This window comes from Thunnus maccoyii, chromosome 20 (genome assembly GCF_910596095.1).
Source record: "Thunnus maccoyii chromosome 20, fThuMac1.1, whole genome shotgun sequence".
In the NCBI taxonomy this organism is placed as follows: domain Eukaryota; kingdom Metazoa; phylum Chordata; class Actinopteri; order Scombriformes; family Scombridae; genus Thunnus; species Thunnus maccoyii.
Window position 1 is genome coordinate 3,600,522 of NC_056552.1, and position 27,679 is coordinate 3,628,200.

The 27,679-nt window shown below is 39.1% G+C and overlaps 1 protein-coding gene across 3 annotated transcripts; it reads left to right on the forward strand.

The window, feature by feature from the left end:
* Nucleotides 1–27,679, forward strand: plekha1b (pleckstrin homology domain containing, family A (phosphoinositide binding specific) member 1b). 3 transcript variants are annotated; one of them, XR_006092879.1, is made up of 13 exons: nt 1–89; nt 5,130–5,315; nt 8,481–8,537; nt 8,634–8,679; nt 10,591–10,688; nt 12,000–12,125; nt 12,809–12,946; nt 13,930–13,998; nt 16,389–16,453; nt 16,559–16,622; nt 17,501–17,590; nt 22,059–22,237; nt 24,686–24,771. XR_006092879.1 is itself a non-coding variant. In XM_042397342.1 (13 exons), exons 2-13 carry the CDS (start codon nt 5,175–5,177, stop codon nt 24,942–24,944), a joined length of 1,227 nt encoding a protein of 408 aa, XP_042253276.1. In that variant the 5' UTR covers nt 1–89; nt 5,130–5,174; the 3' UTR covers nt 24,945–25,037. The 3 variants fall into 3 exon arrangements, 2 of the variants coding, with proteins under 2 accessions (XP_042253276.1, XP_042253275.1); XM_042397342.1 differs by lacking the exon at nt 22,059–22,237 and adding an exon at nt 19,656–19,729 and having other exon boundaries at nt 24,686–25,037; XM_042397341.1 differs by lacking the exon at nt 22,059–22,237 and having other exon boundaries at nt 24,686–27,679.

The following is a 27,679-nucleotide window of genomic DNA, read 5'->3' on the forward strand; positions in this document are numbered from 1 at the left end:
CGGTGCTTGACGTGGCTTGACGCCGCTTGACGCTGCGTGACGCTGGTGCCGGACAGCTGCCACACTGGACCCGGACTGAGTCGAACTGTGTAAGTAAACCCTCGATACGCCGCTTTTACAGCCTGTGTGCCGCCACACGGACTGACTGTGTTCGTACACAACCAAATATACTCCCCACAGAATAATAATTCATTAGTAAGAAGTGTCGAAGAGACGGATAATGGAGGCGGGAGAGGAAATCAGTCGATGTTTTTAGGCCTGTGACAACAGTTTGATCTCCGCCCTGCTGGCTGTTTAAATGTATATTTACTACAGTGGATATTATACGTGTATACATACGTTTACCTGTATGGACTGATGGTATCTAAGTATAAGCTAAATGCGTTAGCAGTGGAGTTACAACAGTGTAATTACATGCAAAATTACTGTAATTCAATAAGATAAAACAGTGTATGATGGAGCAACGTATAATGTCATGGGCTTTCATTTGCTTTCCTCGTGTAAGTTAAAGAAACACCATAATATTCATTTAGTATCATATTTATTGTGTGTCTGTGATCTTCAGTGAGTCAGTGATTTACATGCTTGATGATATTTTAAATGTCACAAATATAATATAGGGATAAAGCTGCAATATTAGTCAATTAAAGGCAACTTTTTCTGCATTAAAATGTCTAAAAACGACTAGACCTATGTTACATATTTTGTAGAGTCGTGTACTTACATTATACCAAATGTTTCCAACAATGTTCAAACACAGAGAAATCTTTAATCAAGGTAACGGTCCGTTTTCATTTGGCCGCCTGTCAGTGACGTTATATCCCCTTTGCGCATGCGTCAGCGTTGTGGTTGTTCGCTAGAAGCTGTCATGAATTGACTTTTTATCCAGTTTTTAGCCACATTTGTTTGATACACTTTTTAGATTTCGATCGTTTGTGGATATCTTTTAACCGGATGAAGGATTTTAATCATCGGACATCTGGATCTTAAGTTATCAGAGAAACAAGCTGAGCAAACGTTAGCAGGCAGCTCGACTCCATGACTGTACATAAATATGGACATGCGTCTCTACTTCCTACTAAGTCAGGCGGCCTGTGGGACACACCCCCTCAGCCATCCTGCTGCCTGACAGGTTTGAGAGCAGCTGTCACAGCTGTCAATCATGACCTCTTTTTATATCGTCAAATAACTAATTAAAAACAAACTTATCAGAAAAATAAGCACTTGGATAAACATCAGCGTGATAAGAACGACCTGAAATGACAGAAACCATCTTTGGGAAAAATGTATTTGTCGTGTACTTTGATTTTTTTAGTTTGGCTCATGTACCATTCCTTAACATGAAGGGGGTGGGACTTATGACCTATACTGCAGCCAGCCACCAGGGGGCGAGCGAGATATTTAGGCTTCACTTTTGGGGAACTGTCATGACGTCCATATTTATATACAGTTGATGCTCAGCTCGTAGCCCCTCCGGACGCTCTGTGTTCGCCAAACAGTGTTGGAGAAACACTGATTTTTAACGTGAAACTGCTTTATTCAGTGTTTTTACTGGTTTTAATCACTGGGTCAGTTTGTTGTGGAGAGGAGGACACCTCTGTGGATAATTCATCTCTGGTAAAAGACCTTGATGAACCCTGAAGGAATCCTAACCGGGAGAAGTTGACTGCAATGACGGCAATGTTGGTTGTTTAACAATGAGCTCCCATGATCCCACGCTACTTCACGATGTAATCAAACTCCCTCTTTTGTTGCTATTTTGATTGAGAGACCCCTAGCAGCAGAAAATTACATATTGTGTGTTTAGTCGATCATCAATAAATGAATCACCAACTATTTTGATGATCGATTAATCATTTTGAGTAATTTTTTAAGAAAAAATGTCCAAATTCTCTGATTCCAGCTTCTCAAATGTCAAAGATTTGATGGTTCCAGGTTCTTGAATGTGAACATTTGCTGCTTTTCTTGGTAGTAAATGGAATAGTTTTGAGTTTTGGACTGTTTATTGGACACAACAAGTCATTTAATGAGTCCACCTTGTGCTCTTGGTTATTGTGATGGACAATTCAGCCCAAACAACTTATCGATTAGTTCAGAAAATAATTGATAATGAAAATAATGGTTAGTTGCAGCCCTACATAGGGATTTATAGTGCGACTGTGATTGGTAATTCTAATGTTTATTCTCTATAGCAGCTTTTTTAACCTGAATATGCTGTTTATATTATATTGTATTATAGGTTTTAAAAGTATCACTCAGTAAGTTTATACTGATCTGACTGTATGTTTCAGTAGCTATAATATCTCTCTTAAATCATACATACAATCTTCCTCGCCTGCCTGTGAAAGTGACCACACAGTGGAGGGGAACTGTTCCTTTCTGCTGACACTCAGAGGCCCAATTTCCCCAATTTCAAAAAAAGTTCATCTGTTCTCATTGACATGCAGTGTGAGGTCACAGCGCCATAACTGCGAGTAAGGACACTGAGGACATGTCTAAGGTTGCTACTAAGGATTATTTTCATTATGGATTCATCTGCTGTTTATTTTATCGATTATTCTAGTAATTGTTTTGTCTATTTAATGTTAGAAAATAGTGAAAATAGTGAAAATGCCCATTATAATCTCTCCCAGTCCAAGGTTACATCTTAAAATGTCTTGTTTTGTCTGACCCAGAGTCCAAAACCAATAGATGTTCAGTTCACCATCATGTATGGCAGTGCAAAGCATCAAATCCTTTCATTTGAGAAGCTGGAACTAGCAAATGTTTGACATTATGTTAAAAAAAAGGACTAAAATGATGATGCAATTACTAAAACAGTTGATGATTAGTTTTCTGTCAATCAGCTAATCAATAAATCGACTAATCATTGCGGCTCTAGACGTCCTCAGTAACAGGTCCGGGACAGTTTCACATCACTTTAAGTCTGTTTTGTGATAATAAAAAAAAAAAAGAGAAAGAAATAAACAAACATATAATTTACAGATAAAAAGACTGAATATTCTTTTTTATTTAATTGTTATTTAATCAGGCAGTCAAGAGAAACCTTAGAACAAGACAAGAACAACACAACTACACAATAAATATGAAATTTTATTAAAAACAGTTACAAGAATCATGAAAACGTTAGATAATAAAGCTTTAAAATCTCCAAGAGGGAAGTAAGACTCAAGATGTGTATTTTTTCTTGACTGTAAGGAAATCCATCCAACCTTGTGATACAGAGAACAATGATGAGTATGATACACAGGCTGAAGTTTTGATGGATATACATATATATATATATATATATCTCCATCTTCATAACAAAACAGAATCCTCCATCAGAATGACACAGCTCGCGGTGTAAAGAAACAACATTCATGTAGGGAGATACGATCGATCAGCGGTCCTCCGTGTTTGATAAAACCACAGAGTGTCCTGTAGTGTGTGGGAGTAAACGGCCAATCAGAGCCGAGCCAACGAGGGAAACAGATGCAGAAGTCACAACAATGGAATTTTCAAACATGGCCGCTCTATCCAGATCTCCTCTTTCTCCATTGTTGTCTTTTTATTTCCATGTGTAACGAGTGTACGCGTGTCAAGGCCGGTGAGTACTACTGAATGCCTCCGTGTCTGACTGGACTGTTAACAAATATCATTACTCATCAGCTACTGATTGGCTCATAGTATCGCTGGCTGCAACACTGGCTGCTTTGATAGAAACTGTGACTGATCAACCAGATATACACAAACCTGATACAGAAATATTTGTTGGGTATTGTTTTTTTTTTTATACTAACGTCGATACCTGAGTGAAGAGTATCGAGGGTCGACAGCCTTTTCGGGCGAAGGATTTGCCAAAAGATTGCCAGATAAAATCGGTGAGCGCAGGTTTTGGTTTTGATCTCTGTACATGCATAAAGGTACCACACCTGGCAGCCTCACTGTGATGACAAAACTCCAGGAAGTTGCATGTTTGCCAAGAAAGAGTTCTAACAGTTAACTACGCCTTAAACCACACTTTTGTTTTTTACATTTCTGTTTGTTTGAGTATTAAGCTAACAGGATACAACTTGTAAACTGGCGAGCGTAAGAGGTGTTGTGTATTTTTAACCTTTGGACAGAGCCAGGCTAGTGTTTTCCCTCCCTGCCTCGGTCTTTATTCTAAGCTTAGCTAATCACATCTTGCAGCTCTGTACTTCACGTACAGTTGTTGCATTGAGAAAGACATCAATCTAAGTCTCTGGAGACTTTCTACTCCACTACATTCATTTTGCAGCTTTAGTTACTTTTCAGATGAAGATTTGACACAATGGATAATATAACAAGCTTTTAAAATACAACACATTGTTAAAGATGAAACCAGTGGTTTCCAACCTTTTGAAACTGAAAACAGATTTGTGTATCAGAACTTTGTTTTTTCTTCTTTCCTCTCCCATTAATCATCTCACCACCCCTCAGATTTATCTGCTGACCCTTTGGAGGGGCCTGACCCCTAGGTTGGGAACCACTGGACTAAACTAGCTAACTGTATATAAAGTAGTGTAAACTAGCTCCACCTCCAGCAGCTACAACAGTAACATGCTGCTCTAACACTGATGCTTCACTATTAATAATCTAATGATGTCATATATAATAATATATCAGTCAGAGGGACCAAACCACTACTTTTACTGCAATACTTTAACTACATCAAGCTCATAATACTTATGTACTTTTACTGCAATACTTTAACTACATCCAGCTCATAATACTTATGAACTTTTACTGTAGTAGTTTCATGCAGGACTTTTACTTGTAATGGAGTATTTTTACATCGCTGTATTGGTACTTTTACTGAAGGATCTGAGAACTTTTTTCCACCACTGCCTGTCAACACTGTTCATCAGATGTGGATGTAAACTCAGACCTTTAACCATATAGTCATTGTTTTGTTTCAGATCCAATGACTACACAACAAAATATGTTTCCATAGTCATATTTTTCTCACAGTGCTGTATATTAAAACCATTTTATTACAAAGATAAACCTTCAATGCAGCTTTAAAATCCTCTCCTATAGCGCTTTTAACCTGAGTTAGCACTTACTGTAAATTGCTCTGAGTGAGCTCATCGACTAAATGTCAACCTGTCTCGGCCTCCTGGCAGCGTTCCTGTGATGCCCCAGGGCGGGCTGAGCTGGCCGGGGTCGCGATGCCTTACGTGGACCGACATAATCGCATCTGCGGCTTCCTGGACATCGAGGAGAACGAGAGCAGCGGCAGGTTCCTGCGCCGATACTTCATCCTGAACACTCAGCTGGGCAAGCTGCTGTGGTACATGGATAACCCTCAGGTGAGGCTGCGTGTGTGAATGCATGCAGATAAATAGGTACATTTGTGTGCATGATTGAGCGCTTCTCTCATATTGATGACATTTGTATAAATTCCTCTCTGATTAGTCAGCGCTTAAAACATCTGCTGCTCTAATATCTTTGTGTTGATGTAGAGTTTTAGTAGCAGATCTGCTGCCATTTTTTTTTTTTTTTTTAATGAGGAAAATGAATTTTAAGCCTGTATTTTTAAAGTTTAGAAGATACGCTTACTGCACATCAGTTAACAGATTGATTTCCTTCCTTCCATGTAACTCTTATTTCCAGTTCATCTCAGTTCCATCGAAAAATCAACTTGCAGAGACTTGAAATGTGCGTCAGGGAGATAATCCACCACGTTTTACTCACCTTTTTTGGTAAAGTTATGGTGTTGTTGCTGCTTTCGAAGACACTCCCGATATCTGACAGTTGGCTGCTGACAAGGGGTTTAATTTATGAGCTATAATATCAGTCAAATAATTACCAAATAAGCAGACTGTTATTGATTTTATAGCTTTTTTCTAAATTTGCTCTAGCTGGCGACTATCAAATCTCTGATGCTGGGAGTGTCCCTGAAGGCACCAGCTGTTAAAAAGCCCCTACTTGCAACTACACACAATAACAGCTGTGAAGTGTCCGAAGTGTCATAATATTCTTTATTTTTATCTTTCAACAAATCCAATGAAAACACCAAACAACTTTCTGATTTCCTTACTGGCTGTTGCGCTCAGCCTCAAGACGATTGGTTCGTACTGAAAGCGTAAATCTTTAAAAACATCTCACAAATATATAGTTTTATTTTGAAGAACAACTCAGTAATTTGCACAGACAGCTGGGCGCTGTAGCTCTCAGCGAACGTCACTCAAACAAGAGGAAAAACTGCGTCTGTTGGGGACTATTTTCATTCGCGGATGAATCCACGTTTGGCGCTCTGGCGTGTCTTTCTGGCAGCAGGACGGTGCGTGTGGGATCGAGCCAAAATAAACAACAGTATGTGTCGATGGAGATGAAGGAACACGTCAACACAACAGCCTTAACAAAAAACTAAAGATAACTGAACCACAAACATGCTGATAAACATAAAACACATAACATTCGTTCCTCCGCCTGCATCCCAACACACGATACACCAACGTCCTGACGCCGCCAATGTGACGTGTGGATCGACGGGGTGATCGGCGTGTCATTGGCTATTGTGAGCGACGGCTCTCGCTCCGTGTCTGTTCATGATGGAGGGGTCAGATGGGAGGCAGATGATTTTGGAAGCGGTGTGTGTAATACTGATAAGTTTGTTTTTGTTGGAGATGGCCGACATGGTTAAGAAACAGGGGGAACAGTACAACAGGATGGGTTGGATTGATGCTTTTGTAAAGCAACAGGAAGCGGAGGGAGGAGGAGGCGGGGGCGGAGGGGTGACAGAAAGTGCTCTGAGGTTGCGGATGACGTGGAGATTCTACTGTAATCACTTATGGATAACAGTGATGTGTTGATCAAAGCTAATTTATTGTCTTAAATCCAAGATATGAGTCTGTTAGATTTTACTTTTATGTCTTTTTGTATCATCGACTGTCACAGTAAAAAGAATAAACTCAAATACAAGGCAGAAGGTTATCCCATCAGAGGAAAGTGATTCGTTAACAAAATGACAGGTTGAAGAGCCTCAAACAGTTTGGAGAAATAAGATGTTAAGAGGAGTTTTGTGGGTTTAGAAGACAGAACTACTCTGAATAAAAGCTGGATCATCCCTTATCAAACACACGTGATTGATCCTTTCTCGTCAAACCAAGTTGACAAACAGGAACAGAAATCGAAAAGGTTAGTAGTTGTATTATTTATATTTCCCACAGAGGGGATTTCCTCAAACGTCGCAGCTTCAGCCTCACACAGCAGCAGCTGCTGCCAGAAACCTGTCTGAGGCTGCTGATAACTGATATCTGCTGCTGGTATTAATATTTTCTCTTCAGATAGATCATTTTCATGCCTAAAAGCTTCTTTAAATAATCGTTTCTTTTTCTAGCTTTGTCTTCTCGTGACAGTGGAAAAGTTTCCCCAACCTTCTTAGCTTGTGAACTACTTTGTTTTAAGGTGTCAGTTTTCATTTTTCTTGTTTTGTTTGAATCATTTTTAGAGGCATGAAGACATAAGATTGATTCCTTTAATGCACAAGAGGCAAATCTAGTGGAAAAAATGTAGCAGAAATATGTTTTTTTTCTGCTTTTGTCTCCTGTTGATCAGATCAATATGATGTGAGAATCCACTGCTGCTTCAGACCCCGTAAAACAATTTAAAAACACAACAATAACAAAAAGAAGTTATGTTTTGACTGCTTTTATGTTATTCTATTCATAAAATCAATCGGTTGTTCAGTCGATTGATTGTTTTATTGTAGGATTATTCTTTCAGTCAGAGTTTCCAGTATTTGCCTCCTACAGTCGCTGTCGGTTGATCAGCTGATCTGGTTTAAGACATGATTTGGATTCGGGGGTTTAAATTGTCAGAAAAATTTTAATGAAGTCATATAGTGAAGATGAAATGAACATTTTGTGTTGTCATTTTTCTATAAATATATATATATATATATATTTCTGAACAAAATCTGAGCAATCATGAACCAAATGAGTTATATAAGTTCTTAATTTCTATCAGAGCTGCAAAGATTAGTCAATTAATTGATTAGTTGACTGAAAGAAAATTAATCTGCAACTATTTTGATAATAGATTGATGGTTTAGGTCTTTTTTTTTTAAGCAAAAATGCCAAAAATTTGATTCCAGGTTCTTAAATGTGGGAAATCTGCTGCTTTTCTTGGTAGTAAATGGAATATTTTTGAGTTTTGAACTGTTTATTGGACAAAACAAAACATTTAATGAAGCCACCTTGTGTTCTAGGATGTTGTGATGAACATTTTTCACTGTTTTCTGATGTTTTATAAACCAAACAAATAATAAATTAATTGAGAAAATAATTGACAGATTAATTGACAATGAAATTAATCCTCAGTTTTATTTAATAACAGTGGAACACAGTTACAATGTGATTTTACATATCATATCTTCATGATTGATTGTACTATTATTACTACTATTACTACCAATAATATTAATGACATGATGATGATTATTCATATTTTTTGTGTTTTCTTTTGCTCAGAATCTGCCTGAAGGAGCAGAGCAGGTGGGATCTCTCAATCTGACCTACATCTCCAAGGTTAGTTACACACACACACACACACACACACACTCACACACACACACACACACGTCTGTGTGAGTTCAGGTGCTTCACTGCATCTTTCTCTTGCAGGTCAGTGATGCCACCAAACTCAGACCAAAGGCAGAGTTCTGCTTTGGTAAGTTCACCCTCATTTTCTTCTTCTATCTTTCTTTCCTTCCTCACCTCTCCTCCCTCTAATGTTTCTTCTCTTCTTCCCTTAATCCCTTTTATCCCTTGTCTCTCTACTCCCTCCCTCTTTACCTACAGCAGCCTACACTAGTCCACGTGTAGTTTTTCAGGGTATCTGCAGGTCTTGAAAAGTCTTAAAAAGCATCGAATTGAGTGCTTAATGTTTCCTCGTTCCTACTTTAGTCACTAATGTTAGATAATAAAATGTCTGTTGGCTGTTGGGAGACATTATAAATTATATGTCTGTTGATTATTTTCACGATTAATCGATTAGTTGTTAGATCCATTGATCATTGTTTCCTAAAGTCGTAGATGTAACCTCAGATGTCTTGTTTTGTCTCGACCAACAGTCCACAACCCAAAAATATTCAGAAACCAGAAAATATTCATATTTAAGAAGCTGGAACAACAATAGTTACCAATTAAAATAGTTACCAATTAATTTTCTGTCGATCCACTAACTGATTAATCAGTTAATCCATTTCCTGCCGTTGATCCTGGTCCAGGTCACGTTCAATGAATGAGTTAAAATATATAAGAGTACAAAAATGTCATAATAATCAGTAAATCAAGGCTATATCATCTCTGCTGGTTTTCCATCATACTTCAGACCGACATCATCTCTGCGTGAGAAAACGCAGCCGTCTCGTTCATTTGAGTTGATGCAGCAAAAAAGTTGAACCTGGTTCAACTTTTGCTGCAACCCGACATCATCCAGCAAGGCGCTGCGTTGGCCGATGACATACATGCATGCGCACATTCCTGGTGGATTCCTTTGTAACGTGAACCATGAACACCATATTCAACTGTTTATCTCTCGATTGTCACGACAAAACATAACCGCTGTGATAAATCTCCAGAGTTGTAAAATCTGTGAGTGTTACAAACCGCTGCAGAGTCTTTTGGTGTCTAATAAGCCTTTAAATGCATTAATCTGTAGCTGCAACTGGACTTCCTGGATTGTATTTCATTGGTAACTTAAACAACCACCAACGCAGCCCCTCGCGTTGTTTTAACGCAGGGCTGATTTCAGTCTGAATGCATCTTTAAACTGGTGTTATTGTGAAACAAGCATCAAATTGCATTCAAGGTGGTATTAAAAATGTCTTTAAAAGTCTTAAATTTTTACTCGGTGAAACCTGCAGAAACCCTGTTTTGGTCTGGGGCTGTTTTTAATGGTCTGGTCCAGGCCCCAGTATAACTCCAGTAAAGGGAACCTTTACGATGCCCCTGTTTATACAAAGCCAAATCCATCAAGAGATGGTTTTCCCAGTTTGGTGTGGAAGACCTCATCCTCCAACACCATTTAGGTGTCCACATACTTTTGGCCATGCAGTGTACTTGCAGCTTTTCTTTCCCACCAACTTTTACCCTCTCTCCCCTCTTCCTTCCGCATCTCCTCCATCCCCACTCCTTCCTTGTTTCCTTCCTTCCTCGTCTCTCCCCTTCTTCCCTTTTCGTCCTTTTATTTCTCACCCCCCCCCCCTCCCTCTTTTCCTCTCTCGTTAGGTTTATTTCCTCTCTTTTGTCCCTTGCAGCTTGTTGTTGTTCCTCTGGCGGCCAACAGTAGCTCTTTGTCGCTCAATAGGAGGAAACTGTACAATGACTCCGACCTGACCTCTCTCTGTGTGTGTGTGTGTGTGTGTGTGTGTATTTGCATCTGGATGGGATGTTAACATACGCACACACACACACACACACACATCCTCTGAGAAACCAGAAACAAACTGATATTTTTAGATTGTGATTTGCATGAAGCTCAGTGAATTTCTCTTCTTCCTCTTATGTTTTCTCATCTAATGATCCAAAGTATGGAGACACATTTATGTTACATCTCTCTCTCTCTTTCTCCCTGTAGTTATAAATGCAGGAATGAGGAAGTTTTATCTGCAGGCTAACGATCAGCAGGATTTGGTGGAATGGATCACTGTTCTCAACAACGCCACCAAGATAACTGTGAGCCTCACACACACACACATGCACATGCACATGCACATGCACACACACACACAGATGGATCGATAGGTGACCTTGTTTCTCCTGTTGTTGTAGGCCGCTCTGTCTTCTGCCTCAGGCTACAGCAGATGGAAAATTACCCATCAGGCCAGAGAGATTCAGTTTAAACAGAGTGTAAAAGGGGAGGAGGACAGGAAAGCCGGGCGTTTATATCCACCTGCAGCTGCAGCGCTTTATGTTCAGTGGTCGTGTCAGGAAGCTCTGGTCCTGGAAGTGTTTTTTATTTCTTTTAAAGTCTAAAACGAAATTTTGAATCCTCACTTTTTGTGTTAGGAAATACACGCCATTGTAATACTGTAGCTGTAATAAAAAACATTTTTTTGGACATATTTTTGTAAACAGCTTCTAAGATTAAAACCCCTGTTTCCCATGGCAACTGTTAACTGACATTTGAGGACATATTTTTTCCTTTTTTCAATAAGCACACACACACATCCCCCAGCCCTTCAGGGACCTTATAGATATAACAGCTTAAATGAACCATTTAGTTTAAGAGGTGATTTGCACTGTTCAAGACACAAAGCCAGGACACAAATGAATAGAATAAGAATAAGAAAATATAACCAAAAAAACTACCAAAAACAGAAATTAGGGAGTGCTATCACTGCAGAAAAATAAAAAACCTTAAAGGGGACCTATTCTATTTTTGTCATTTATATACTGTTATAATGTCGGATGTTAAACATGGTCAGAGTTCCAAAACTTGAGGTGAATTTATATAAAAATGCTCCCTGAACGTCAGAGCCCAAGTTTCAACCTGCTCTCAACGCCTGGTTTACAATGTTTTTTTATACCTGCCTGGCAAGATGACGTCAGTGTGTGGTTTGCATCCATAAACAACCGTCCGTTCTGTAATCTCTGCTGCCGAGGTTGTGCATGGCCTCCGCTCACACATTTCTGATCAGATTCAGGCTCCGACATGTAAAGAAGGAGAAAAAGAAGTGAAATCCTGCTACTTTAGTTTGTTTATGTAGCCTCTTGAGCTGGAGGAAGCTTCCTGAAGCTGACCAATCAGAACAGAGGGGGACCTTAAAGAGACAGGAGCTAAAACAGCCTGTTTCAGACAGAGGCTGAACTGAGGGGCTGCATAAAGAGGCAGTATAAGATAAATAAAGGAGTTTTCAACTGTAAACCAATCAAAGAAATTCCAGTAGAGCCCCAGAATATAAATACAGACCTGACCTAAATATTTGGGTGTTAACCGTGTGCTTGACAGACAGGATTGTTGTTAATCTCTCGTTATGTTTTTAGGTGCCAAAGCCAGGTGAAGGCCATGCTGCTAACGCAGAGACTCCCCAGGACATACTGGGAGCCATGAAACAGGTCTCCTACAAGACTGAGATCGTAGGAGGAGTCCCTATCATCACCACTACACAGGTAACACACACACACACACACACACAGTGTCATGTGTGTTGTATTAGCAGCGGTTGGGGGCAGCGGCTCAGCAGGTCCGGTCCTGTCTGTGTTGGTATGCAACTACAAGCACGTGACTCAACATGCATCAACACAGACGAGTGACTGAGAGACCTCCACTTTTCAAAATGTCCAGTGAAATAAAGTACAAAGAAGTGAAATGATGGAATGTTTAATAAAAATGCAATAATCAATATTATTTAGATGAACAATCACATGACTGGATCAGACTACAGAGCGTTTAAGCATCTTTCAGCTCATTTTTTTGCAATTTTACTGTTTTGGTTCACTCTCAGAGCTCTCATAGTGTCGTTTTTGGCCGCAGCAGGCAGCTGTTTTTAGAGAAAAAGCTCAAAAAGCCACTGTACACTACCTGCTCAGCACCAAACAGCAAACAGACACAGTTAGCTGTAGACTAGCTGGTGAACATAGTGGAGCATTTAGCAGCTAAAGGAGTTGGTAGAGAGCATAAACAGAGATAAATATTGGACTCACATTCACCAGGTGGACAGAAACACGACTCCAAATGAACGATAATGTTGCTCCGTAACTGCTGGATGTGGAAATAAACTGTTTTTTTTTTCGTTTTTTCCGTTTGTTTCATGAATATTTTGAGACGATGTTTCCATATATTTGTGTTTTAGGAGCAGGGGGAGGGGCAGAATGGGGCGGAGCGTGGAGGTTTGAGGCGGGGTCAGAACCAACTGCCGTACTTCCTGTCCAGGGGAGCGCAGGACCAGGCCGTCATCAAGGCCGGATACTGTGTTAAACAGGGAGCTGTGGTGAGAGAACACACACACACCAACACTGAGGTCCAGAGAAAGATAGTTTCATGACATTTACCAGCCAAATTCTCCCGACTCTTGCTGTGGATATTAATGTTCTCAACTCCTGATGTTATCGGTGACCCCCTGACCCTTTTTTCTCCAGCTAAATCATCGAGATAAATGATCAACTTGTACACAAGTAATATGAAAGTCTGTGTTTATTCACCCCAAACACCCAAAGTACCAACAACTGTATGTTAGCAGTAAGCTGGCTAGCAACATACTGTGTGTTTGTGTTCGGCCTCTGACTGAACTCAGAACTCACCAGAAACTCCGGTTCTTTCTGTTATTTCCCTCCAGCTTCCTTTTTTCCCTTCTCATCTCTTTAACTTTATGAAGCAGGTTCATAAAGCCCTGGGATACATGAAAATTCTTCACTCAAGTTGAAACATTTTCAACTTGTGCAGACACGTTTCAATGTGTCAATTCACATCTTTGCTCTGACTTTATATGTAATCTTGCCACATCTAAAAATTGCTTCACATTCTGTCAGTAATAACACGAGTTGTATAAAATGTACTGAGCACATTCCTGCTGCTTAGAGGGTGAACCCTTTTGATTTTAATGACACTTTGACCTTTTCTCTAGCAGCCAACCCTCAAGACAAACTTTACATTTTAATATCTGCCACTGGAAGACTATAAAATAGCGAAATATTCAGTATGTCGATTGTTTGTCCAATATAATTGACATTTGCAGCCTTTGGGGAAACAACCAGGACTTTTTTTATCCACTTAATTCATCATTTAGTCTTTAAAATGTCAATAATATTGTCAAATGCTGTTTTTATGACCCACAGTAAAGAAAATAAAACAAAAGGAATTGAGTGGTCGCCATATTAAAGGTCCTCCGCTCCATGAACAGCTGCTTTTTTTTTTTTTTTAGCTTGGAGGGTTAACTAACTAATACACTGATGCTGCTCCACTCCTCTTCCTCAGATGAAGAACTGGAAGAGAAGATACTTCATGCTGGATGAAAACGCTGTCAGCTACTTCAAATCTGACTTGGTGAGAAAACATGTTTGTTTTTTTTTCATTCAGCCCTTTTGTATAGATATTTATAGATATGTATTTTTATATAGAGTGTTGCAATGAGAGCAGAAACACTCTCTTTTGCTTGGGCACCCTGTTCATACTGGACAATAGAAACAAAAATGTCATGAAGCAAAAACAGACAGTAAGACATCCATTAAAAGAGATTAGATTGAGGGATACAGTGGTAAAAGCTGTAAATAAGCAGTAAATACAGTTGAATACAATAATAAGAGATTTAAAAAAAACGAGCTGTAAGAGCGACACTTCACTCAGATCTTCAAAATCAGCCAAAGAAATGAGTTTTGAATCCCGTTACAGTCTGTTCCATCGGAGTGGAGCAAAACATTTAGTGATATGAGCGAACAAATCCTTTTTAAAAATTCATGTTGCAGCAGAGAGATGTGTGTGACCGGGTTACTAAAGTACATGTGCACACACTGACTGACTGACTGCTAGTTTACATTAGACTCAACCATGAACACACAAACACAGCTTATTATAACTTTATACAATAGTTAAAATGTTAGAAATGTTTAACCTCCCTTAACAATGAAGCAGAACAAGCATAGGTTGTAAAAGTGAAAGACAGGAAGCTGTGGAAAAGTGTCTTGTGTGTGCACGTGTGTGTGTGTGTGTGTGTGTGTGTGTGTGTGTGCAGTGAGGCTTGTTCTGCCCTCGGGGGAGGTTGTGTGTTTCTGCACGCAGCGGCATGCGCCCTAAATACCTCCTCGTATGATCCACGTGTGGCCAGATTAGCGAGTCCTATACCACATCGTCTCTGTGCTCATATATGGACACACCCAATGTCTGTGTGTGTGTGTGTGTGTGCGTGTGTGTGTGTGTGTGTGTGTGTGTGTGTGTGTGTGTGTGTGCATACCTTTATATTTTCCATTGTTGGTTTTAACCACAACTGTAGAGTGATGTAATGAGTGCAACTGCAGTAAAAGGAACACTTGAAACATTACAAGTCAACGCCAGAGACAAAACCATATGTTTAGTATCACTTTTTAAAAGAACTATAGGTTTCAGTTTTAATTATTTCAACTTAATTCCTGATAAATATTGATCAGACTGATATGATGGATGGATCTAAATACTACGATACCCAGGAGCCTCATTGGCTGTTGTTGCTGTCAGAGGGTTTTCTTGTTTGTTTTGTTGGAACAAAAGAACAAACCATTTCTGCTGAATTCATCCAAAAACGAATCCAGAATCTGAAAATGAACTGATCTAAACTGCTGTTTAGTTTCAGTTTTCATGTGTTCTTTTAAGTGTTATCTTTAACTTCTGCTTGCTGTTAGTGGCACATGTATCACAAGTTTAAGCTCTCTGATTGGCTGGACTCATTTTTATGTCCACAAGGCTCATAGCTTTGACATATTATCAAAGAATTTGTTGAAGATTTGTTTTGATGAGTTTCATGTCCACTGCTATTGTAGCCTGCATGTGTTCATCAGATCCACCAAAAAATAAAATCTCATTTTTCAAGCTCCGGGTTGTTTCACAATTTGAATCCATTTTTGTTTGCCTGCAAAATGCAAGATGGAAAATTCTTTTGGAGAGTTGTGCAAGAATAATAAAAGACCCGCACCACCTGCAGGCTGTCACCTTTATGCATAAAATACAGGTTTTCCCACACAGCTACCAGATGCTTCAACTAGAGCAGGTGCAGTGTAATAATATTATATGTAATGATACAGAAAGTCCTCACTAATGGATCTGCTGTTCTTCATAAGGCATCAGCCTGATGTCTGCAGACTGCTGCTAGCTATCATTAGATATCATGACAGGTAGAGACAAACTGAACAAAGGAGGATCAGGGAAATTGTTCAGGTCACTCCCGGCGCTTCAACTCTCATAACCAGAGATGAAACCTCGTGAACAAGCACAAACCGAGAGCACAGATCAGTGTGCAGAGTCAATTTCAGCTAGCCGCTCTGTTAAATTAGATTTGCTGGGAGCTCTCAGTTGCAGTGTGCGGATCCTTTGTCTGACTTTTGCCATCTGGCTCTTCCCCCAACTCAACTATCTTTAGGTCTGTTTCTGCCAGACCGGCTCGAGTCTCTGAAACGTGAAATTTACTTGTGAATGTTTATAAATTCCTGTATTTACCTTTAATATAAGATTCGATGTGAACACAACTAACCTCGCCTCATCTCGTGCAGATTTTTGTTTCCTGTTATTCTCAACAAAATGAAGTCTGATGCAGGCAAAAATAAATTAACTGAAGGTTTCCTGTTGAGCCAGAAAAGAACAAAGTCGAGATGAAGCAGAATAACATAGTAGAAACATACTGTACCTGTAGTTATACATGTTTTAGCTGTTGCAGAAGTGTAATTGTTTTACTCTCTTCCTCCTTACAGGAGAGGGAAGCACTGAGAGTCATTCCACTGAAGGAGATTCACAAAGTTCAGGAGTGCAAACAGAGGTCAGTTAGCTTCCTTTTCAGCAGGTAAAAGTCAATTCAGGATCCCACATGACAGATCATTTAAAAAAAAAAAAAAACGCTGCTGCTGTTTCTCTGTCTCTGTAGTGAGCTGATGATGAGAGACAACCTGTTTGAGATGGTCACCAGCTCCAGAACCTTCTACATGCAGGTAACACACATGAACAGGATGGGAATAGCAACAAATTCAGGCAAGCTAATTCACAATCCAGAGGGTTTTCGCAGGTCAACATGCGGGTTAAGGTTGTGTCGTTTGAGGTTCACTAGAACCTTAAAGCCTTTAGCTCTTTGCCTGATTAGTTCCCTTGTGGAAAGAATGATTCACCAACAAAAATAAATGCTCAAATATAGATTTAGACCAACTTCGTTAGTTGTATTTAGTTGTGGTGGATTCAAACTAAACTATGATGAGCTGCTGTCAGTCACTGTAACTCAAAGCTTCCCGCAGCAGCTTCACGCATGACTCCTACAGATCGTCAAAAACATATTTATTTATTTACTGTTCATTTAACAGAGACAATGCACAATACATTTGTTGTATCAGATATAGATAAAAGCTCATTTCCATCTGTTGTCCCATGGCAGAGGCCACCAGTGATGCACAAGTTGCTGAAATAAAAGACAACAGTCAGCTGTGTTGAATTAAAACACTTAAAACAGACGGTGCGGTAAAAACATCAGTATTATAACCAGAAAAGAAAAAAAATAAGAATACACTATTATCCAACTAGGGTGTAGCATCAGTAATCTCAATATCTTTTCTTAAATGTCCTAATTTTTGCTAAAATGGCTAAAAATTTAAGAGAAGCCTTTGCATTGAGACAAAAAGACAACATCAAGAAAATTGTCTTTTATATCTTATATCTCATATATGTTTTATCTAATATGTTTTATCCATATTAACAATGTCACTATATTATCTAACTTCTACTATATAAAGATCTTTGTATATTTTCAATGAATGTACTTGTCTTGTTGAGATGCAGCATTTAAAAACTATAAAACAAATTGTCTTTCTCTCTGTGTCAGGCTGACAGTCCAGAGGACATGCACAGCTGGATAAAGGCCATCTCAGGGGCGATCGTGGCTCAGCGCGGCCCCGGACGTTCAGCTAACACTGTAGGTATCCTGTCGTGTTGCGCTAATGCTGCTAAAGAAGAAATCCACCCCAAAATACCCAAAGTTTGTCAAGGATTTAAAGTATATTTGGTAAAATTTTGGTGGAAAAACAAATTTATTCTTAGCAAAATAAGGCATGAAATAAATTTGATTTTGGTATTTGTGCAGAGTATCAAAGTGTCATTGATGCTGAAAAACATTTGACCTTGATCTTTTTATAAACCAGGAGTGAAACCTTGCACTCAATTCTGAAACTGACCATGTTTATTTGTCTTGGTTAAAATATGAGTGGCTGCACTTTTGTTTTATTCTCTTTAATTTAACAACAAAACACATTCACAAGAACAGCATATGTAAACATATATGAGATAGATAGATAGATAGATAGATAGATAGATAGATAGATAGATAGATAGATAGATAGATAGATAGATGTCTCACTGAACTCTGTTGTTTTTGATCATGTTTATATCTAATGAGATGAATTGGCTCCATCTTGTGGCAGAAAGATTTCACCACAGGAGACAAACATTCAGCTCACACAAGATTAAAACATGGAAAATTTAAATTACATTTCCGTCATTTATTGAGAGAAAATAAAACAGTAAAACTGCTACAAATTTCACCTCATTTGTAGCTGATGTGCAGGAATAAGATCATTGTAAATCAGTCATTAGGAGACAGATGATGAGCAGGTAATGTGTCTCTTAATTGTTTTAGTACAGTGTTCATATCGTACAGGTTCAGCGCTTGTTTTATACATTCTTTTACATTTTCAGGAGTTTCATAACCTGATGATGATGATGATGATGACAGTTATGATGGTTGAAGTCTGTTTTCACGCCTTGAAAAGTGTTAAATTTCTTTTGCACAAACTCTCAACTGCACCACTCACACACACACAAACAAACACACACAGCTCCCAATACTTCCTGTCCTGCTCTGTTCTCACTCCCTCTCGATTTCTTCTGACTGTTTGAAGAGTTTGTTTCCAAAACCACGTAATTATCCACCAGATGGAAATTGTAAGAAAAATAAAATTAACTTAAATAAGCTATAATATAATATGAATCAAAACGAATGACATTCATAGACAACAAGCCTGCTTTGACAGTTTTAGTGAAGTTTATAAGGCAGTTTGGTTTCTTGTTTGCTTGTCTGTTAGTTTGCAGGATCTCTTAAGAAGGCGTTCACAGATTTCAGTGAATATGCTTTAATCTTAGTTTTAGTTGTAAACATTTGAGGCTTTTTTTTATTTTATTTTAACAGCAGTGAGACTTGAATTTTGGGGGGAAATCATTCCATCTCTCTCTTATGGGCAGTTTTAAATGAAACTGGTTTCAGGTTTGACTGTGGATTACAAATTTTCTACATTTTTTAGCAATTACTATAACTTAATAAGGAAACTGTGTGCTGGTTCTATCTTTCAGTATTAATTTGGGATAGTGATATGGTACAATAGTATTTCCAGGCAACTTTTTGCCGACATGTATAATATAAATGTTCTCTCTGTTATATTAAAAAAATAATGATCTTATTGGCATTACATTTCCCCCAGAAAACACAAGCTAACCTAGCTCCACCTACTTAGAATTACACTTATGTAACATTTTGGACTAGTTTTTTACTATTTTTTAAAAGAAAGCATCAAAATCTTTGTTTTCAAAACCTGTTGACTACATTACCCACAAAGCAACTTGACCGCCAACAGTGAAGTCAGTGATTCAAGTGTGTTATGTTGATAGCAGCTAATGTAGCCTGGTAACCTCACTTCTGTCTAACTCCACACCCACAGACCCCAACAGATGCTGTCATCACTTGAGGCAATTTATTAGACTCTGGAAGCACAAATTCTTCATACTACCACTCCCCAACACCTTTAAACAGACTATGATGTAGCTAGAATAGTTGCACATGAATGTTATTTGGTAAAACGTTTGACCTTTGTGTTGTCGCCATGGCAGTAAGGTCTCTCTGAGGTGGATGACCATTGAACATGTGGTATTTTGGAAAGAAGCTCTTCACATTACTGTAACTGAGCTGTGCTGTAAACTGTTGTTTTCAGATCCGTCAGGCCAGAAGGCTGTCCAGCCCTTGTATACAGAGGTATACGCCATTCTGCAGTGGTGAATGCAGCACGTATGTGATCCTGTGCCCTTTCCCCAAACCCCCCCCTCCCCCCTTATTCACCCACCAGCCACCAGCCTCCCCTCACCCGCCATTTACTCTGCACACTACAGAGTATCCAGCTGAGCTCTTTGTGTTTTTTTTTTTAATCTAGCAGCACAAAGTGAACCCTGTAGTGTGCTTCCATCCTAAAGCTACTAATAGCTGCATAGTTTGAATAGTCTCTCCACCTGCTGATAAAACAGCGGAATAAACCTTGAAAATCACAGCTGGAGTCTGAGAGATAACAGCAGGTAGACAGTTTGTAGACGTGAGTGAACTTTATCTGAGATTTTTCTCTGAATTGTATTTGCGATTCTTTTCAAATACAGTTCAGAGTTTGCTTCCTCAAATACCAAACAGGCAAAACCTGAATGTTTAGGAGTCTTTAGTTTGCTTCCCACCTGCATTAACAAGCGTCTCATGTGCAAATTTCTGCATTTATTTCCCAGAATACATTCTGAAAACGCTTTTCTCTTCACCTCAAGAAAATGTTAATTCTCACAAACATCACATTGGCTCCTTCCTTTAAAACTGACAGTAACGTTTGCGTCTCCATCAGTCACTTATGAAAATAATTATAATCCTCTGAAAGCTGTTGCACTTCCTGTTTGGATTTATTAATAGTTAACATGAATCTTTACAGTTAATTTAGAAAATTGCATTGCAAAAGAGGATCGTCTTAGTACATAAATATGACAGTACATTTCTTCAGTTATATATACTGTATATATGATTAACCTAATTTTAAGACCTTTGAGTTGTCGCCCACATCATTCAAATAGGTGTAGCGCTGCAAAGATCAGTTGATTAATCGATTAGTCAGTCGACATAAAATTATTTATCTGTCATTTTTCAAATAAAAAGGCCAAATATTTTCTGGTTTCAGCTCCTCCAATGTGATGATGACTTTCTGTTTTACTAGACAGTAAATTAAAAATATTTTGGTTTTCAACTTTTAGTCGAACAATACAAGCCAATGGAAGAAATCAACATAATATAGATGATTAATCGAAAAAATAATCTGCAGATTAATCGATGATGAGTTAGTTGCAGCTCTTAATGACTGTTTGACTGTTTCCCTGGTTGGATTAAACTGAGCTAATCAGAGTTTTGTAGTTGACATTAGGAGCCAGAAAAATGATGACAGAAAAATGTCTCTGAACATCGAGACAAACATGGATGAGATTAATGCAGCTCTACAGGTTGTTGTCAGTCGACTTAAAGAACAAATCAACTATTAAATCCTCATATTTTGTTTAATTTACGTTTCGTTTCTAAGTTAAAACACAATTCAGTTTGATTTAATTCAGAAGTCGACATTTCACTGAATCTGTTTCTTGTTAAAATAAGATATATTTAAGCAGGCTTGCGTGTTATTATTTTCTTTCTTTCCAGTAATGTTGCCCATTTTCCAGTAAAGTTTTTTAAGATTTCTGATAACTGTGATTATGATTGGCCTCCCATTAAAGTCCCATTTTATTCCTGTAACTCAAGTATCAGACCAACCGCAGAAAACTTCTGATAATTCAGTGTTTGTTACGTGTTCATAACGTGCGTGTGCAGCTGGATTTGATGCATCGTGATGTTATCCGATCACAATCTGATCACACATGACGCAGGTTCGTGTAGGTGGAAAGTGGTTCAAGAACATCCAAACACGCATCTAAACGTGTGTGTAGGAGTGTTGCATGAAACAGACCCGGTAGCTGACCTTTGACCCTTTGAGTCCAGGTGTTTGACCCAAGCTTGTAGACTTGTGATGTGCTGCCTCAACACTGATGACCATTTCATGCCTGAATGCTGTTCGTCCTCCACCATAACTCCTCCCACCCAGGCTTCATCGTCTTCTTATCAATCTGCCATCAAAACATATCGGTTCATTGACATCCCAGCTTCTCATCATTCAATTTTCATTTTTGGTATTTTTTGTACATGATATGTTGACATGCGTGCAGCAAAATGAAAGCTCATAAATCCTTCTACATCTTTTCTGTTAGATCAAATCTCTTTTTCTGTCTCGAACACCAAATCATTCTCACATGTTGACCAATCACCTCTGAACATTTTCTATCTGTCGCCACTCTTTTCTTCCCTTTTGTCAGCTGTGTTGTTTTCCATGTTGACGTCTTAATAACATTTACAGCGTTCCTGACTCCCGGCAGGACTTCGCAAAACCAAATTCATCACGAGCTTCTTCTTTTTTCCTCCCCGCTAACCCTCTGTCATGTTGTCTCTCTGTTTCCCCTCTGCGTGTTTATGTATGCGTGTGCGTGCACATGTGTGTGTGTCTGCTTTTCAGAGAGTGAGGTGTGACAGTGAAGTACTAACCCTCCCCAAATGAGCCCTGCTGCCCTGTACTTCCTGTCCCTCCCACCGCTGCTCATCGTCCAATCACCAAGCCCCGCTGCCTCTCCGCTTCCTTAGCAACTGCCGCTCGATCCTGTCCTGCTCCTCGGCAACTGCAGCATCACTTCGTTCGTATGTGTTGCTTGTAACTGCATGGACCCATGTGTTACCGTCACCATTCACTTTTCCTTTTGAACAGACACTGTGTGACCCCGTATCTCAGCATTAAGCTAGCAGGAAGTTATCTTAACCAAAATAATGGCCAAAACTATGAAAATAAGACCCAGGTGGAAAAGTCCATATTGATCTGGTCCACATGTGCCTTGTTGTTATTTTAAGACAGACTTGAATAATTGTGAACCTATCCTTTAATCTTAACCAAAGGCTGCGTTACACAGTTATTGCCTTTTATTACAAAATGTATTATGATCTTTACTGTTACTGTGCAATAAAGTTGCAAAGTGGGAGCAGTGATTTGGGTTTCCGGGGTTCTGGAAGAAGTTCAGTTCATTTTCTGTATAAACAGTGTTACGTGACTGACAATTGGAGCTCCTGGTTGAAACATTAGTAGAAAAGGTTAACAGCTGTTAGAAAATATCTGATTCTTTGATAAAAAGTCAAACCCTGTGGGCAAATTTAAGGAGAAAAACATCCAACAGAACATCCAAAAGAAACCTGTCCATCACTTGAACTCGCTGTAATAACAAGACGTTTCAGTCTTGCCTGATGAAGGTCTGAGGACCAAAACATTCTTGTATTATTATTAAAGTGAGTTCAGATGAAGAACAGTGTGCAGGATTCTTTGTTTTTCATCCTACGCACCTGTCACAGCAGGAACTTTTTTGAAATTTCAACGTAAGAAAATCAGCCAATCACAGAACTTCAAATTCTGTTGGACAATGTTGATCCGAAGTTAAAATTTGACTTTGTAGAAACTCAATGAAACATTCAGCAGTTCAGATTCTGGCTCAGTTTTAGATGAATTCAATAGCCATGATGTGGTGTTTTGTTTATTATTGCAATAACAAACACACCTCTAACTGGTTTCTTTTTATTCTTCTGATTGGCTAACCAAACTGACCAGATAAAAATATGATTAATCAGAAACAAAGCTGATATAATACAAATTATAACATAAACGTATTGGTAAATTGTTCAGGAGACTCTTGTATTTCTACTGTATGTTGAGGAACATTTAGAATGTTATTAAAAGAAAACACTGAAGTGGAAAGACGAATACCTCCAGAACCTGCAGCTCCTCACACCTTGCAACCCTACAGGCCTTCCTTTACACAAAAATGTCTTTATGTTTATACCGTTGAACTGAGGCAACAAAGGATAAGGTGTCACACAACTTTCCTCTTTACAATAAAGAGCCTTCTCAGTTCAGGACATCGGCAATTTAGCTTAGGTGCTTAAAAAGTGGATTTAAGCACTTAAATCTCAGCTAAACTTTCATTTATGTGTTAGCCATCGGGATCCTCTCTTTAACTAGAAATGCCACAGATTCTTGTACTGCTAATTGTTTTTTCTTTCTTCAAATGACAATACATGACAGAGGTGTCATGGAGCTAGTAAAAGTTTTAAAGTTTACATATAAATTAACATCCATTACATTCAAGCTCTTGCCAAACGAGTTCACACAATACTGATAAAGCCCATCGCTGCTCTCTGTATTTCACAGCATATCAGAGTTTTTAATCTGGTGTCTGTGGTGACACTCCCACACTGACGCACTGGTAGTAATGCATTTTACCAGCAATGACTGGTTTGCCAGAGCTGAAGGGCATCCATAGAGCATGCCCACCAGAGACTTCCACCTTTCAAGACTTCTGGCTAACTTCCTGTTTAGCCATCCGCTAACTTGAGGGATAAAATAATTAAATCGTGTGGCTCTTCTAAACTTTCCAAATGTTTAGAACCAAATCAATCAAATTCTGATTTTTATCCAGTAGTGACTGGGACCAGCTCACACATGTATTCATAGAACTGGTGTCACATTCAGGTAACTTGTATTTACTCTCACTGCCAGAAGGTAGAGACAGAACTTCCGTACTGCAGGTTTAAAAGTTAAGGTCAAAAAAAAAATGAAGAAATACGTAAATTAATAAATACAACAGTTTAGCAAATATTCCCAGCAGATTTCAGTGGAATAGAGAAAAGACCATCATGTACCAGTAGGCAACCTCTCAGACATACATTTTAAATCAATAAAAACAATCAAAAATCAACTGACCTTTACTTTTAAAATTCTGGCATGTTTTTTCTTCCGTAGAAACAGGTGATTTTTGGCATCAAGCTTCTCATGACAAAAAGTCTTATTGAATTTACTGGTGAACAAGGTGAAAACTTCAAGATTTTAACCTGCAGTTTGATGCTCTTGTTTGAACAAAGAGGAGGAATCTTTCACAGTTTTTCCTTTTTATCTTTTATTTTCTCCTGTCCTCCATGACCATTCACTTATCCATCCGTCATCCATCCATCGAGTCACCACTGTGTTCTGTCCGTGCATCCATCCATCCCTCCATCGCTTATCTTTCTGCCTCTCACTTCCTCTCCTCCTTCCTTCTCTCTTTCCAGGAGCGCAGTGACCACTCCTCTCCCTCCCCAACATCCTCCTCCACCTTCTACTACTCCCTCGACCAGGAACTACACTACCCACAATCCTCCCCCAGTGCCGCCACCGCGGGCGCTCAGCCTCACACTGGACTCGCACCACCAGGACAACTTCCTGGGTCTGCTTCCGTGGAGGCTGAGCGGTGTCCAGTCAGTGATGATGCCCCTCCCCACGGCTCGCTCCCGCCTGTCGCTGCAGGAGACGGTGCGGTCGTCAAAGTAACGAGGGAGGAGGAGTCGCCGTGGAAACGCCGCAGCGAAATCGCCCGGTTGGGATCCGACAGCAGCGGAGGCGAGATGAGCAGTCGCACCACTGAGAATTCAGACCTGCAGATGTCCCTGATTTGACAGACGTGGCGATGATGGTGATGATGATGGTGACTGACAATCTCTTAATACACACTTCTACACAAAGTTCTTTATGTGCTGTGACAGAAAACATCCTGACTGCCCAAATTATCCCTCCACAAAACTTCCTGGGACCAGTTTTTTGTATGTGTGTACATGTTGGATAAGACTTCTTCCTCTGCTGTGTTTTTTTTTTCCTCCACTTTTGTCTTCCCGGTTATTATTTACAAGAAAGGGCTGCTGGCAAACAAAAACCCTGTTGTCATGCAAAGAGAAAAAAACTATCTCGAGCTTGTTGAAACCATTGCAAGAACCACGAAACCCTCCCGTCGCCGCCATGAGCGGGTTTCATGGTTCAAGTAAGAAACAGACAAACCAAAGTTTGCGGTCGTGTGGTTTTTCTAAAGCAGCAGCTCAGACGTTAAAGGCTGTCAAAGAAAAGCTGAAAGACTGTTTATTTTTTTAGGAAATCTCACTTGATATTATGAACTTTTGATTCCCGAATTTCCTCTGGAGAACCGTTATATTTCCTCTTGTCTGTCATCTCTTGTAGAAAACGTCATCCTGTCAAACAGATGCTGTTTTTATTGCTTTAGAGCACTCAGGTCCAGATTCACTGAGGTTGAATTTGATAGTAAAGTCTGCACATCCTCCAGTTTTCAGCTTATTGACCAAGAAATTCACAGCTGTTCTCAGATAAGGTCTTTGAATCTATAAAATTTCAAATATTCAAACAGTAATGAGAAACAAACTTGTTGCTCAAGATCACCAGCTCACAGCAGCTTTTGTGCAAACATATTTTCATACCTAAATAGGTTAATTTCACTGTAATTGCTGAGATCAGTGGATTCACTGGTGGAGACGTCGCTGACCTTTGAGGGAACGGAAAGCTGGAGAGTTCAAAATAGAGAAATCATGTTTGCTCTGTCACATCATTCATTTTTATATAACGTGATGAGTATAAACTGCTCTGCAAAAGTGACGCAGCGTGGTCAGAGTGACTCTTACAAAAGTTACAAAGTGCTTCACATTAAAAGCATCAAGCAAAGTAAAAGATTTATGTTTACAGAGTGGAAAATAAAATTTTTACAATACAGAAATAATATCAACAAAAAGGACAGAACAGAAAAACATCAGTTTAAAAAAGCGAGAGAATATAAATCTCAGTTCTGGATAATCTACTAGAGGTAAACTACAGTGATTGTGCTAGCTAGCCGGCTAAGTAGAAGTTAGCTTGCTGGTAACAAGCCTGCTAGCTGGCAGCTTAGAGAACAATTTTGGCTGCTAAAGTAATGTCTACATCACCAAGCTTCCAGCACCATTTATTTTGCGAGAACAAGTGCTCTTTCTAGCATATTGTCTGTAAACTAAACATAAGCATTTAAGTTTGGAGGGTTTCATCCAACAGCAGCATCGTGCAAATCTAGCCGTTTTGTCGCAAAACAAACCTTTAACCTTCCTCAATCGATAGTTTCTGCTATTAGAAACTAGAAGAATTGATTATTCTGCTGCCAACGTGACCAGTTGGGAGCGACCTTGCATTGAAACTTAACTCATAAAGGCTAAAACTTTTACCTTAAAGCTTTTTAAACAGTTGGATGATTTTTTGATATGAATTCAGGACTGAAAACCTCCCGCTGTGTTTATTTACTAGTTGTTGATACAATGACGACAGCAGCCACTCTGATTGGACAGACTTACACAAAATCTTAATATCTTTGTACAAAAAATATCTCCAGCAGCAATCTGTGAGTTGTTTTATTACATTTATTTATCAGAGACCAAGTACAAAAACATGAAAATGAAAATGTTTTTAGAAGAACAAACTTGACTTTGATAAATGATGTGACATGATGTGCTCTCTTCACTGCGCAAACCTTCAGAGAATCTGTGCTTGAAGTGCTTAAAGTCAAACATTTTAAGGTTTTTACATGTTTCTGGTTGTAGTACAAACAAAAAAAAACGAGTTAAAGCAGCAGAAATAAAAAAGGAGTCGCTGCTGCGGACTGAAGTGTCGAGGAGCCGATGGCTCTCTCGCACTGAACTTTCACGTTACTGTTCCTTTCAAACCCCGTCGGATGTTGATGTAATTGTTTTTAATGTTTTTAATGAAAAGATATGAATGGGGAGACATGAAACCAAACTCATGTTGTTGGATTTGTTGATCTGTAAATGTTGCTTTTTGGACTTTTGGGAGCTGCGAGCAGAGTTTAGCAGCCACTTTTTTTCCCGGTTTTTGTGTTGGAGAGACCGGTTGGTTGAGGGTGTTTTTTTATTTTTTCTGTTCTGATGTGCTTTTTAGTTTGATTTTATTACTCACAGTGATGAGATGCTTTTGAGAGAGAAAAAAAAAAGTCTACATATATATGTTGTTTACTGACTTTTATAAACACGTGTACATGGCTGCATGCACACAACCCCCCTTCCCCCACCCCCTCCCTCCCCCCAAACCCCTGTATTGTTCCCTGTTGAACATAAGCTGGGTAAAGTGCCTGCATTGTTCTTTCTAAAGAGTTGATAAAAAAAAAATGATGAGCTGTTTTGACCCTTTTTAGTGTGTACTTGATCTAAGACCATGTGCTCTATTTATTAAAAGAAATTTGAACATAA

Bases quoted from the DNA above. Each gene is read 5' to 3' on its own strand.
- plekha1b (XM_042397341.1), top strand. From the start codon at position 5,175: ATGCCTTACGTGGACCGACATAATCGCATCTGCGGCTTCCTGGACATC. The intron at 5,316-8,480 runs GTGAGGCTGCGT...TCTTTTGCTCAG, and splicing joins GGTACATGGATAACCCTCAG to AATCTGCCTGAAGGAGCAGA. The intron at 16,623-17,500 runs GTAACACACATG...TCTCTGTGTCAG, and splicing joins CCAGAACCTTCTACATGCAG to GCTGACAGTCCAGAGGACAT.